The sequence below is a fragment of the Gopherus evgoodei genome, chromosome 11 (assembly GCF_007399415.2).
Source record: "Gopherus evgoodei ecotype Sinaloan lineage chromosome 11, rGopEvg1_v1.p, whole genome shotgun sequence".
In the NCBI taxonomy this organism is placed as follows: Eukaryota; Metazoa; Chordata; order Testudines; family Testudinidae; genus Gopherus; species Gopherus evgoodei.
The window spans coordinates 38,502,916-38,517,302 of record NC_044332.1 but is presented as its reverse complement, the minus strand read 5'-3'; the positions used below and the strand labels follow the sequence as shown (position 1 = coordinate 38,517,302).

Sequence of the window (14,387 nt, the reverse complement as noted above, 5' to 3'; positions counted from 1 at the left end):
GAAGCCCGGTGACCGAGACATGCCTTGGTACCGAGCACAGACAAAACTCTGCTAATGGAAAGAGAAAAATAAACTATACTAACGAAGACTATTAATTATACACAACTATCAGAAAAATAAGGACCACTGAGAAAGCTTGCCGTAGCAAAGAGAACAGTTTCAGAGACCATCACAGGTGGTAAGAAGGAATTGAGGGGTCAACTGGGCCCTTTATACTGACGCTATGACTGTGCAGCACCAGAAAGCGCCTGAGCCTCCCAGACAGGTACCACTGAGGGAAAAATTTCCAGTGACTGATCAAGACGTGCACGTACGTACAGTGGAATAGACACGTGCAAGCGCTCGAAGAAGAAACTGAATTTTGGCCAGTAATTATGGCATACATTCTAATTTCTTCAGTAATCTTCAAAAAGTTTCATTTAGTATGCCTCATAATTGGTGGGATATGCACAACTTATTTACACAACTCCTTTCAATGTTAATATAATCATGGTTGCAGCCAACAGATGGCACCAAAGAAGCTTATGTATCTTTAACATCTATCAATATTATCATTTTTAAGCCCACACCCATCTATTTTTATGTTAATTAACTTTGGTGCTGTACATGTTCCTTGCATCACTGTATTATAATACTCTGAAGTCAGAACTTTTACTCCACTACTATTAGAAAAACATTTACTGAGCAGTGATAGAGTTTGGAGAGACACTATGTATTGTATTTGAAAATAATTCCACCAATATTGAGGTATAATGCATCTTTTCTTGAATTTGGGTGACAGCTTTGTGTCCTTTACCCAGATTTAAGTCTCACTTGCATAACGGGACAGGATCCTTGGACATGCTGAAGAGACCTGCAGATGAGAAGCTTATGGTGTTCAACATATTGCAGCATTATGCTCAACATGCCTGCCTACTCCTCAGGACAAAGAATAAAGAATGGATGTTTGAAAATTTATTCTTTCCTGCTCTTTGTTGTTCTTCCTCTCATTTTGCATTCAACTGTTTTTAAAACAAAATGGAATGACATAAATTACTTATGTCATACTGTCCTATACATCTTACTACACACTGCTTCTAAGTTTCATTTAAAAATGGGGATGTCAAGAGATTTAGAACCAGATCCTCTGTTGGTGTAAATCATGCAAGTTCCACTGACTTCAAACAACCCACACTGATTTATACCAGCAAGGATCTGACAACCTAAATTTTTTTTGTATATTCATATTTTGGTTCCTGAATATTAGTGTTATCGTGTTTCTTTGCTTTATTCTCTATCCTATTATATTTCTGATAATCTTCAATAAAAATAAAATATAGCTTTTTTAAAAAAAAGTTTACCTTAGTGTCTTACAAGGAGACATGTCTATTGTGTTAATTCTTATACACTTTTAAGTGGGTGGTGGTAGTTGTTTTTTTGTTTAAATACCTGTCAAAGAGGCCTAGCTGGCTCAAGTTGACTGACACAGACCTTAGGTCCAGACTGGTAGCAAAATGCCAGTACCACCAGTTGCCTGCTTTATTGTCTAAATGAAATGAATTGGATGTTTCAGTTCACTGGACTTGGGTGGGGATCAACATCACAACTTGGCATTAATTGTCACATTCTTGGCAGTCTCAGCAAAGGCACCTAAGGCTGACTAGGAATAGATATTGGACAACCCTCTCATACTATATGGTCCCTAAAAAATAGGGTTGAGGCACACTGGTAGGGCAGTGTGCTGAAATTTTCACTGCCACTGCCTGTGCTGTACCTGTTCTGTGGACAAATAGAGGCCTTCAGTTTCCAGTGCTGTCAATCTGGCACCTTTCACGAGCACTACATTCACTTTAAAGAAAAAAAACTACAGTTAAAAAATACAAAGGAAATTAAAACAAAAAATTGAATTTAAGTAACTCAGGCAGTGACACAAATTGATATAAATGAGGCATTTCTAAATTAAGGCTAAGATTTTGCCAATGAGACTTCACTTCAACATCAACGTGCTCTTGTTGGTTTGTGTCACAACCCTAAAGTTACTTAAAATAGAACAAAGGCCAAGTAGGTGAGATCCCAGATTTCACATATCTTTGAAGCTGCATAGTCTCATTCTTATTATACCTATGATACAGGCACTTTAATACTAATTATGTCTGTTCTGAATTCAACTGCATTTAAGAAAGCTATTCATATTGTAGCTCTCATACCAAGTTTGCACTCCATGATCCCAAGATTGCTAACTGAAAATTAACTCCACTTCTTGCTTGTAATCAAAAAAAGGAAAATACCTGTAATTGACCATTTAATGAGCTCAAGTCTTCTGCTTTCTTCTCCAATGACTGCACCCACACTTTTCTTTTTTGTCGACATCTTGAAGCAGCAGCACGGTTTCGCTCTAGAAACTTTCTTCTTTTCTCATCAGGGTCTTCGTTCGCTGCTCTTCTTCGACGACCTCCTGTATTTTGGGTTTGTGGTGTGGGCTGAGCTGGGGAAGCCTGAAGGAAACAGGAACATCATAGTTCAGTGTAACGCAACATGTAACTCAAATGTAAGGGTTTGACTTACACGTATAAATGTACACACATTTATATAGGAAAACTTCAATGATATTTCTGTTCTAATAATTAAAATGTAATTTTTGACTAAAGGAAATATTAAATAAACATCCTAATTCTATGAATACTGTCTTGTGGTTTTGCTCACTAGTAAACTATATTTAATATTCTCAGTATTTTAATCATGACCTACTGGTTTCCAGATTTGTAATCTTGCTGCAAAAATTCACTCCATTCTGATACTAGGCATACAAGTAAACCTGAAAGAAGTAACTTTTTATATTTTTTTTTCAAACATTCTTTTACCCATTTTAAAGTTACAGGAAGACAAAATATTTACAACCTTTAAGTTATAAAAAACGATTTAACTAAAAATGACTTTGCAAAATGAAATTTATCAGGCAACAACTTCATATAGTTTCTGTTTCTGGTGTTTTCCAAACACCTATTATCCTAAAACTTAGCTATACTTTGGTTGTTATGTAATATTTGCCCAATATATAACAACTGCTTGTCACAAGGATCTGGACAAAGCACTGGTATTAACTAATCCCTAGAAAAGTAATTTCTTACCTGTTACTTCTGGCTTTTCCAAGTCCCTCTATGCCAGCCCAGACATGGATAGGATCAAAGTAGTTAGAAATGAAAATATCCTATTAGATCATACAGTCCACCCTCTACACGGGCAGAATATAGTCCCCAATAAAAAAGGACTGTTGCGTTACAGCTATACAACCTTGGATCTTCAAGTCTTATCAGCCAATAAAGAGGATAAAATTCTACCTTGAATTAATTCTACTCATAAAGGGACCTGGCCGACTCTGCATGCTTAATACTTGTTATACAATAAATAATAATAAAATAAAATAAATAATAAACTATTAAATAAAAACAGAAATCAAAGTACCAATGCTAACTTCCACAGCGCATAATATGAAATCTAGACTGGTATAAAGGGACTCTGAGAAGTTAAATTAACAGTTAAGAATTGACCATTTGCAAATATTTCTTACTGATTAGATACTGAGAACTTTCACACTAGTTCCCATTAACCAGATTATACACAGGGTACGTATACCTAGAAGAAAAATTGGGACCAATACATAAATAAAAATTCCACCTTGTCAGGGCAGCATCTGCAGAGACTGTTACATCAAGATTAACAACATAAAAAGTACAGAAGGACACAGAGGTGACGATGTTACACAGTCTCAATCCAAGAGTAGACATTGCTCTTGTGGATGGACTCAGTAAGAACAGCCTCTTTATCCTGGGCAGCATACACCTGCTTAACCAAGCCTCAAAACCAGAAGGGGACAAGATGTTTTAAAAGGGACGCCTGATGTTCGGTCTTTGAATGGCTTGGTTTTCAAATATGCTGAGCACCCAGCTTCTCCCATTGCCTTTAGTGGGTGCTCAGCACTTCTGAAAAATCAGACTACATCTTTAGGTGCCTGAATATGACAATCATGGAATATCAGGGTTGGAAGGGACCTCAGGAGATCATCTAGTCCAACCCCCCCTGCTCAAAGCAGGGCCAATTCCCAACTAAATCACCCCAGCCAGGGCTGTGTCAAGCCTGACCTTGAAAACCTCTAAGGAAGGAGATTCCACCACCTCCCTAGGTAACCCATTCCAGTGCTTCACCACCCTCCTAGTGAAAAAGTTTTTACTAATATCCAACCTAAACTTCCTCCACTGCAACTTGAAACTATTACTCCCTGTTCCGTCATCTGCTACCACTGAGAACAGTGCAAATCCATCCTCTTTGGAATCCCCTTTCAGGTAGTTGAAAGCAGCTATCAAATCCCCCCTCATTCTTCTCTTCTGCAGACTAAACAATCCCAGTTCCCTCAGCCTTTCCTCATAAGTCATGTGCTCCAGCCCCCTAATCATTTTTGTTGCCCTCCGCTGGACTCTTTCCAATTTGTCCACATCCTTCTTGTACTGTGGGGCCCAAAACTGGACACGGTACTCCCGACGAGGCCTCACCAATGTCAAATAGAGAGGAATGATCACGTCCCCTACTTATACAGCCCCAAATGCCGTTACTCTTCTCGGCAACAAGGGCACACTGTTGACTCATATCCAACTTCTCGTCCACTGTAGCCCCTAGATCCTTTTCTGCAGAACTGCTGCCTTGACATTCAGTCCCTAGTCTGTAGCAGTGCATGGGATTCTTCCGTCCTAAGTGCAGGACTCTCCACTTGTCCTTGTTGAACCTCATCAGATTTCTTTTGGCCCAATCCTCTAATTTGTCTAGGTCCCTCTGTATCCTATCCCTACCCTCCACTGTATCTACCACTCCTCCCAGTTTAGTGTCATCTGCAACTTGCTGAGAATGCAGTGCACATCATCCTCCAGATCATTAATAAAGATATTGAACAAAACTGGCCCCAGGACTGGCCCTTCGGGCACTTTCCTTGATACTATGAACATAAACATCCATTTTTGGAAGTCTTGGCCAAGATATCTAAACTTTAAATGCTATTTTGCCTTTTTTGGTACTTCACAAACCAACAAATGGGATCTGTTTTTCTAATTTTCAAAATTCTTTTCAGATAGGAAATGCAAAGCTTGTTATATAGTATGTATGAATGTATGTTCCTCAGTCAGTTTCACTAGGCCTGACAGAACAAGGGGGAGAAAAACTTCCTGACCAAACACACAGACAAATTATTTTAAACTGTCTTCTTTTGCACCAAACAATTGTGACCAAAAATTGTAACATTCAGATCTTACTGCTTGATTGCACTGACAGCATTTACACCTCCTGTTAATGAGTCTGCTACTGGTTATAGGTACAAAGAAAAAGAAGGTTAAGAATCCTTTACAATTTTGACCCTTCATTAATATCTTGTTCTGATGAAAAAACTGGTAAGGATAGAGGGAGCTTCATGCTCAATTTTCTAGGCAAGCAGATGGCCATTATTAATACAACATTATGGCCAGAAATCTTTCTAAAGGGATTTTTCAAATCCCTGAGAAGATTTTCATGATAAAGTTGAAATCCCATGCAACTATGACAAAGTCTTTGCTTTTGTTTTTCAGCTGCCCTAAAAACTGAATATCACCTCACCTCTAAAAGGAAAACCCCAGAGGAATACTTTAGCTTGATTCTTAAGGCACTACCAATTGCTTTATAAATCCTGAAGGGAGTCGATCTTCAGGTCTTTATTTTGAACATCCTTAAAAAGACTAGCATGTGATATTACAGTTCAAGAGATCCACTACCATGTGAGAGGGTTCCAGCCTGGTACTACAGAACCATCACAGTATCCCCAGGTAACAGACAAGAGAAGAGACACACTATACATCTTTTCTTTGAAGGTCTAACTCCAAAAGCTACAGCTTGTCAACACAGGAGCAATGATATTTGAGGATACGTCTTTCATACCAGCTTTTACACTGGCAGAAGTTCTACAGCTGGGAAAACAGACAGGAGAGAGATACAAGTCATCTGATTTTAAGGACACTGACTAGGGGAAAGAAAGAACTCCTGAACAGACACAGTGACCAATTGCTGACAACCTCTGTCTACAAAATGTCATTTTCCTAGTGTACGTTAACCTACAAAAGGAAGTTATCATCTGAAATACACTCAATATAGCGATGCTTCCTTCATGTTTGTCTCTTTCTCCCTCACAAAAGGGGTGTGTGCTTCTGTTTTCACTGTGCTATTTAGTAAGCCTGGATTTTCTTGAGAAAGAGCTTTCCAGACAGGCTTCTCTGACCAGATGAAAGCAGGTCAACAGCACACCTCTGAGTAAAAACTGTAGCTTCTGAATCCTTCTCCTAGAATCAAGGGAACCAGACCTCTTCCCAACTCTCAATTGTATATCTATTCCTCTTCTCCAACCTGGCTCGTTGTTCCCACCTATTTTCATCCTATTCCTAGTCATCAACTAGAATAGCTCTCCCAAAATCACCATCTAACATCCAAGAGAGCACAGTAAACTAACTAAATCATACAGTGAGTCCCTCATTTTTATATCAGTCAATAACAGCTCTTTCAAGCAAGGAACCTGAAATGACTGGAAAAATATTTTAAAAGGTGCTTATGATATTTAATATTAAACTAATACAATACCATGGTAACCCTTGTTTTGTCAATATGTTCCAGATGTATCTTAACTTGCTGCACAATTTTCAGTTTACCCCAGAATTCAATGCCAATGTGCTATAGAAATCAGGAGGCCTTAGTTTTCTTACCGAGTAGGTAAGACAACCCCCATTTTTTCCAATATTGGTTCATAACACATCTCAATTTATTCTCAATATATAAAATAAAAGAAAAAGGATCAGAGATTTTTGCATAACAGTAAAAAGGAGTTAGAAGTACATCTTGGCTTTGTTGTCCTACCGGTGTTTCTGTAGTTGATGTAGCAGGCTGTTGTAATGACTGTGATCGGGCTTCCTCTGACTGAGTCCTAATCAATCCACTAGCATGCCCCTTGGCAGTATCTCCATTTGTGACCTGAGGATGCTGCTGGGTCAAGGCAGCTTTCAATCTCTGAAAGTAGAGTAAGAAAATAGTGTGTCACATTTTTCATAAAGGAAGATACTGTGATAACAGATTAAATAATAGCTATTTATATAGCCGTAGCACTCATATACTGCTAGCTACTTTCCAAACATACACAATAAGCTCACACTTTAAGATAAGAAACACAAAGGGTGCAGGAGGATGAAACATCAAAAGAAAACGTTTTAAAAGTCTAATTGGCTTTCTATTAGTTGAAAATTGCTTGCAACCATCACTGTAGAAGTGAGTATTGAAGAGGAATATGAGGAAGTTAAAGGGTAACGGCATTATGAGCAAGTTTAGGAAGGGCATTCCTTCTACACAGCATAAAATGGAAGAAAATGCACAGAACGGTGTCGAAGAAGTGAACTAATACTATTGATGGAGTGGAGTAGCCAGTGTACAACAGGGGTAGGCAACCTATGGCATGCGTGCCAAAGGCGACACGCAAGCTGATTTTCAGTGGCATTCACACTGCCTGGGTCCTGGCCACCAGCCCGGGGGGGCTCTGCTTTTTAATTTAATTTTAAATGAAGCTTCTTAAACATTTTAAAAAACTTATTTACTTTACATACAACAATAGTTTATTTATATATTATAGACTTATAGAAAGAGACCTTCTAAAAACATTTAAATATATTACTGGCACACGAAACCTTAAATTAAAGTGAATAAATGAAGGCTCGGCACACCACTTCTGAAAGGTTGCTGACCCCTGGTATACAATGCGATAGAGAGACGAGAATGGATAAGTACACAGACAGTAAACCCAGCCACAGGAAATTTCTTTCAAACCCGAATTTAAAAACTTCTGGTGGGTTTATAGTTTGTTTTAAATCATATTCTTTGTTTTAAGATGATATCTTGATAATGCATTAAATAATTGACATCTTTTAACTCAGATGTGGAATTTAACTAATGTTTACATAGTGCACGGGCTAAATATTTTCAACAATAGTTTACAAAAGCTTTTATGAGCTGATTTATTAAGCAACACAATTACAAACTGTATCTGTATACAATATATTTCAAGAGCCACAGATTTTATATACTTAACCATGTGCTATATTCTAAAGCAGATCTTATTGACTGTATTAGTCTATTTGATAATAAAGTTTAAAACCGCTTGAAAATAAAAGCTATGCTTTCACTATAAATGTGAATTAGAATTACAGCAAATTTTCAACAAAAGGTAATGTATTCTGTTTACAACAGGCTTATATGCCTGTGGTAGGATGACATATGAATGGCCATAACGGGTCAGACCAAAGGCCCATCTAGCCCAGTATCCTGTCTTCTGACAGTGGCCAATATCAGGTGCCCGTGAGGGAATGAACATAACAGACAGTCATCAAGTGATCCATTTTCTTTTGCTCATTTCCAGCTTCTAGCAAAAGGATGCTAGGGACACCACCCCTGCCCATCCTGGCTAACAGGCATTGATGGGCCTATCTTCCATGAAAGTATCTAGTTCTTTTTTTGAACCATGTTATAGTCTTGGCCTTCACAACCTCCTCTTGCAAAGAGTTCCAGAGGTTGACTGGGCGTTATGTGAAAAATACTTCCTTTTGTTTGTTTTAAACCTGCTGCCTATTAATTTCATTTGGTGACCCCAAGTTCTTGTGTTATGAGGAAGAGTAAATAACACTTCCTTATTTACTTTCTCCACACCAGTCATGATTTTATAGACCTCAATCATATCCCCCCTTAGTAATTTCTTTTCCAAGCTGAAAAGTCCCAGTCTTATTAATCTCTCCTCATATGGAAGCCGTTCCATACCCCTAATCATTTTTGTTGCCCTTTTCAGAACCTTTTCTAATTCAAATACATCTTTTTTGAGATGGGGCGACCACATCTGCGCGTACCATGGATTTATATATAGGCAATGAGATATTTTCTGTCTTATTATCTATCTCTTTCTTAATAAGAGACTGACTTAGGTATCCTCAATGGCTATATTAATAGGTTTGTTTTTATTTTCAAATTTTGCACTCTCACAAAGATTTTATTCAGTGTTATTAAACAATTTCCCTGCAAGATAAACTGTGTATGAGGATTTATCTTTCCAGTGAGCAGTACTGTACTTAAAACCATCAACTTCATTAAACACTACATTAGTATACTTTTACAACAAATTAACAAAGATTTACTACATGGCAGTCTAAAATACATAAAAATGCACAACTCTCTTGAATAATCTTTATTATTGCAGATTTCTTTTAAATTTGTGCAGAAAGTAGCAAAAATCATCAATATTTATTATCCTCTTTTTTATGCCACTAGGCTTACAGTGTAAATTCAGCTCTCCTGTGTACCATAGACAAAAGTGCACAAGAAAGAAGGTCATTAATTCAATAAAGGCAAAAAGCAGACATATTGATGAGTAAGGCAGAAGCACTCCTGCTCCTCACCCTGAGAAGCCCCTGAAGATACTAGGAAGAATAGTGGAAAATAAGCTTGTCACCTTTCTCTGAATACAAGACTCCCCACTACCCATAGGAGGATGACCACAGCTTGATTCCCAACAGGGTTTTACCTAACGGAAGCTGTGGGGACAGATGGGGACTGATATGGATGCCTCCACAGGTTTGGATAAGCATACGAACTTGTAGATGCTCAGCTAAAATCCAAATCTTACAAGGTGCTGAATTGAGATATTTGTGTTTAAATAGCCTAAAATTCACATTCAGCCCTACAACACCTAGAGACTACTTGGAGTATGATAAGATATTACAAGCATAACTGGTAGCAATGCTCATTGTTAAGGTTACTTAGCACCTTCCATTATAGGTTCCTGCTTTCAGTTGCTTATAAATTTTGTCTAACTTTAACCGTTTGGACTGGAATTTTCCATACTCTCTTTCTTCATCTCAGACTGAAGGTTTTTTGAAAGTTTTATCAAGGGGTTCTGCTAAATTTGAGACTGAAGAGTGACAAAAACTATTTTTTCCGATGATAAATTTCTCTTTCCAGGAATTTCTCTGAAGAGCTCTGGCACCTCCATGCATTGGAGCATAAACTTGAAATTTAACGAAGAGGACAGTCCTGATATCAAACAGCCTTTTGCTGTTTTTGCAAAAGTCCATCCAGATCTACATATGATCAGCAGAGGTTGTTGGAGGCTTATTGCTAAAAAGTCTCCAAATACTCTATTCTGAACTGACATTTCCCAGAGCCACAGAACTCACTATATACCAACTGCACTAAGCATGCCCTCAGAACTGACAAGAGTCTGCTACACAGTAGGCACAGAGCTAGATATATGAAGACAGGAGGCAATGGAAGGCATCCAAACTCTTGGCCTGGGAGAAGGTGTACTGGGGGCAGGGAGTCAAGAGGAGATGAAGTTCCAGTCTTAGCTCTTCAGCTGACCAGTGTTAATTCTGTGAACTTCCAAGCCATTACTGTTAAGCAAGGACTCATACCCTCCTCTACTTTAGGAGGCCGGAAAGGATCTTAATCCGTTTTACAATTAAAGTAACAGCTTGAACAAAGCCAATTCTGTCAGAGTTGAGAACAGAACCCAAAGCTCTAAAAAGGCAAGTCACATAAGTTGCTTTTCACAACAAATTACACCAAATCTATGTGTTTAGCTGTGGTGCTTGGCTAGATTATACTCGCCTTCAGAGCTAGGAATAGAATAAAGAATCCCTAACTCCCAACATTCCTTTGCTGTTCTGCAAGCAGTTGTGCAAGCCACTGACATGGTAGCTGTAGTAACATGTCCCCCTTCAGTAACTGGTTCACAAAGACAATATCAGCTTACTATCACAATTAGTTATTGCTTTAATTCAAGTGTATTCTTGCATAAAATGTCAAGGGCACCTAGAGTATTGTATTGGCACTCTTATTACAGTGTGAATAAATCTTAACTAAGTGGTCGAAGCCTATGCTATCCCTCTAGAAGTCTTGGGTTCCTGGTGATAACCCATGCAGTTGGTTTTTTAAAGAAGCTATGACACTTCTCACTAGAATTTAAGAGATTATGGAGAAAGTGAATAAAGAAAAGTTATTTACTTGTTCCCATAATATAAGAACTAGGGGCCACCAAATGAACTTAATGGGCAGCAAATTTAAAACAAATAAAAGAAAGTCCGCTGCAAAATCCAACCTCCATGCCTCATCGTGGTGCAGCAACGACCCTGGCCGTCTGACAACTATGGTAGCGGGGCGTATGCCCTGGTAGGTCTAACCATGCTACAAAGGTGTTGGACTATCCAATCCAAGGAGGGGGATTGCTCTATCAGAGGAAAGAGTTTTTCCTTCTTCTTAGAGGTTGAAGGCTAGCTAAGCTTGAGGAGGTACGTATGCCTGCTCGCCTAGCCAGTGGGACGGCTTAAAGATAACGGCTAAAACAACATGAGTAAATGGGTCTTAGTTCCCTGCGTGTCATCAAACCGTTCTTTGGTGGTCGAGTGAAAATTGAACAACGAGCAGTTGCTAAAAATGTCAGGTGCTAGGCCAACATCGAAAAGGACAACCCTCGCTGTGTGTACTTATAATTGTAGGTCACTGGCAAGAGAGGAAATGTTAAACCATCTAATGGAGAAGAAGAAAAGGATAAGATGCGATATCCTCAGTATCTGCGAAACTCGACGAAAGAAGGAGTTGGAAGTCAACTGGAAGGATGGAAACACTGTGAGGCTCGGAAAAAGAGAGATGGTGCTAGAAACGGAGTCATCAGATTTATTGTTAGTAAGGATTGGGTTTTGAAAGTCATATCATGCCAGCTAATATCATCACGTATTGGTGTGCTGCATCTTCAGATGGATCAAAAGCTATCCTCAAGGTCATCCAGGCCTATGCTCCCACAAGTGCAAGTGAGGACAAAGAAATGGAAGAACTCTACCAAGAGCTAGAAAGAGCCTTCATACAAAAGTCCACTTATGATGGGAGATTTCAATGCTAAGGTCGGGTGAGGGAAAGCTGGTGAAAAGTTCATAGGGAGATACGGCAGTGGAGCAAGAAATGAAAGAGGAGAAAGGCTGGTAACAATGGCAGAAACGAAAGAACTGTACGTGGCAAACGCAGTCTTAATGACAGCTGAAGACCGATTGATCCAGGTGATCCGGGTGAAAAGGAAGTTCTTCTTCACACAGAGCACGGTCAACTTGTGGAACTCCTTGCCTGAGGAGGTTGTGAAGGCTACGACTATAACAGGGTTTAAAAGAGAACTGGATAAATTCATGGAGGTTAAGTCCATTAATGGCTATTAACCAGGATGGGTAAGGAATGGTGTCCTTAGCCTTTGTTTGTCAGAGGGTAGTGATGGACGGCAGGAGAGAGATCACTTGATCATTATCTGTTAGGTTCACTCCCCCTAGGGCACCTGGCACTGGCCACGGTCAGTAGACGATACTGGGCTGGATGGACCTTTGGTCTGACCCAGTACAGACATTCTCATGTTCTTAAGAAATACAACCTTAATGCACCCCCCCTTGTGCATGTTTTATTAGTTGGCCAGGAATTCTGGAAAATGCCAAATCATCTAATTTAAAATGTTTTGCAGAAACATATATTCTATGAACTTCTGACAACCACATGCTGGGTTCCCTTGCAACTGTAACTTCTGGCTCTAGGTTTGGTTCAGCTCCTGATTCAGGACTTCCAGCTTCCCTGCCATGGAGCTGGGAGCCCTGCAACTTGGGCTCAAGATTTCCAAAATGAAACATTTAGATTATTCTGAAATACGTTTTTGGGAAGTTTTCCCTTTTGCAGGACATTTCAGATTTGAAGTTTCCCTCCAGAATTTTGGAATTTTCCACAAAACAGAAATTCTGACTTTTGACTAGCTCTGTGTGTTATGGTTACAGAGAGCAGGAAGGATACTCCCTTGTGTTTATGGTACTAGACGAAGTCTTGGTACTAGACGAAGACTTCAGTGAGTTCGTGTTTGCCCCGGCTGTTAGGACCTTATGTAAGGCTAGCCATACATATAAAGGATCAAATTAAGGCTGCATGGGGAACTTCTATCATAGCATTTCCTAATTTTTGAGTGCTTGACTTTGCAAAATTAACATTATTTTGTTTTTGTACATAGTATTTAAAAAGCAGTGCTAATGAGCTCTGCACATTTTTTTTTTGACACTGCACATTTTCCCAGCTCTGGCAGGGACACAGGAGGGTTGCTGGAACAATTTGCCTGAGGACGAAAGGGAGTAACTTGCCCCAACCTCCTACGGAACTAAAAAGTCACTTCCAATACCAAACACAGAGGAAAACTGCCATCCTGTGTCGGCAATTTTTACTTAATTCTATATTTTGCAAATTCTAAATGCTCATTAAAATAAGTTAATTTTCCTACTACTGTAAACACAGCTTTGCAAAAACAAACAAAAAAAACCCCCAAAACCTCCAAGCCCTGCCACCAACTGTCTCCAGTCAAACAAGAGCAAGAGCAAAAGTTCATCCTTTGTTCACTCAATTCTCCTTACTAAAATGTAATGTCCCGTTAGAACCATTCCCCCCTCATTCTGAAAGTACAGCTGGAGAACTAGTAGTTTAATGGTGAACTGTCAGGGCAATGGACTGGATAATCTGACACAGGGGTCGGCAACCTCTGGCACGCGGATCGCCAGGGTAAGCACCCTGGTGGGCCGAGCCAGTTTGTTTACCTGCCATGTCAGCAGGTTCGGCTGATCGCGGCTCCCACTGGCTGCGATTCGCCGTCCCAGGCCAACGGGGGCGGTGGGAAACCATGACCAGCACATCCCTCGTCTGTGCCACTTCCCACTGCCCCCATTGGCCTGGGACAGTGAACCTTGGCCAGTGGGAGCCGCAGTCTGCCAAACCTGCAGACATGGCAGGTAAACAAACTGACCCGGCCCGCCAGAGTGCTTACCCTGGTGAGCCGCGTGCCAGAGGTTGCCGACCCCTGATCTAACAAATCTTTTCTGTTTCTAGAGCTGGGCAAGTATTTAATAGTTATATGGCAAATTTCAGCTCATTTTGTCTTCACAAATTTTCTGCAAAGACTGATTTTTCTCAAATGTATTATTTTCAATTATGAGCTGAATAACTTCAAATATTTCTTAACTATAGCTTGCTGATAAGCAGTTCATTGCAAATACTAAATAGTTACAATTGGAACTGTATTCATTAGATACAAATTAGATGTTATGTTTCTATTCCAGTTTTTAAATCAGGTTTCTGATGCAAATGCTAACCATTACAAAATAAAAATTAATTCTGTGCAAATATGCTGTAATACTGGTTAAAGTCGGTAGGTTCAATGAACCTGCTAGCACAGCCATTTGCTAGAACAGTAACAAAGAAAATGCATAGGAGTGAGAAGATAGGCAAAGTAAAGTCTTTTAAAAATATTTGCA

At 39.4% G+C, this 14,387-nt stretch overlaps 1 protein-coding gene across 3 annotated transcripts in view; it reads right to left on the bottom strand.

Moving 5' to 3' along the window:
- Positions 1-14,387, bottom strand: part of ATF2 (activating transcription factor 2) — a 92,189-nt gene that overhangs the window by 19,985 nt on the left and 57,817 nt on the right. For 2 of the 3 annotated variants that reach the window (XM_030580862.1, XM_030580863.1), the window contains 2 exons: positions 6,898-7,047; positions 2,268-2,474 (listed from right to left, as the gene is read on the bottom strand). In XM_030580862.1, coding sequence (XP_030436722.1) covers positions 2,268-2,474; positions 6,898-7,047 — 357 coding nt within the window. Of the gene's footprint in view, positions 1-1,753; positions 1,828-2,267; positions 2,475-6,897; positions 7,048-14,387 lie in introns of those variants that run through there. The other variant, XM_030580864.1, reaches the window with a different exon arrangement.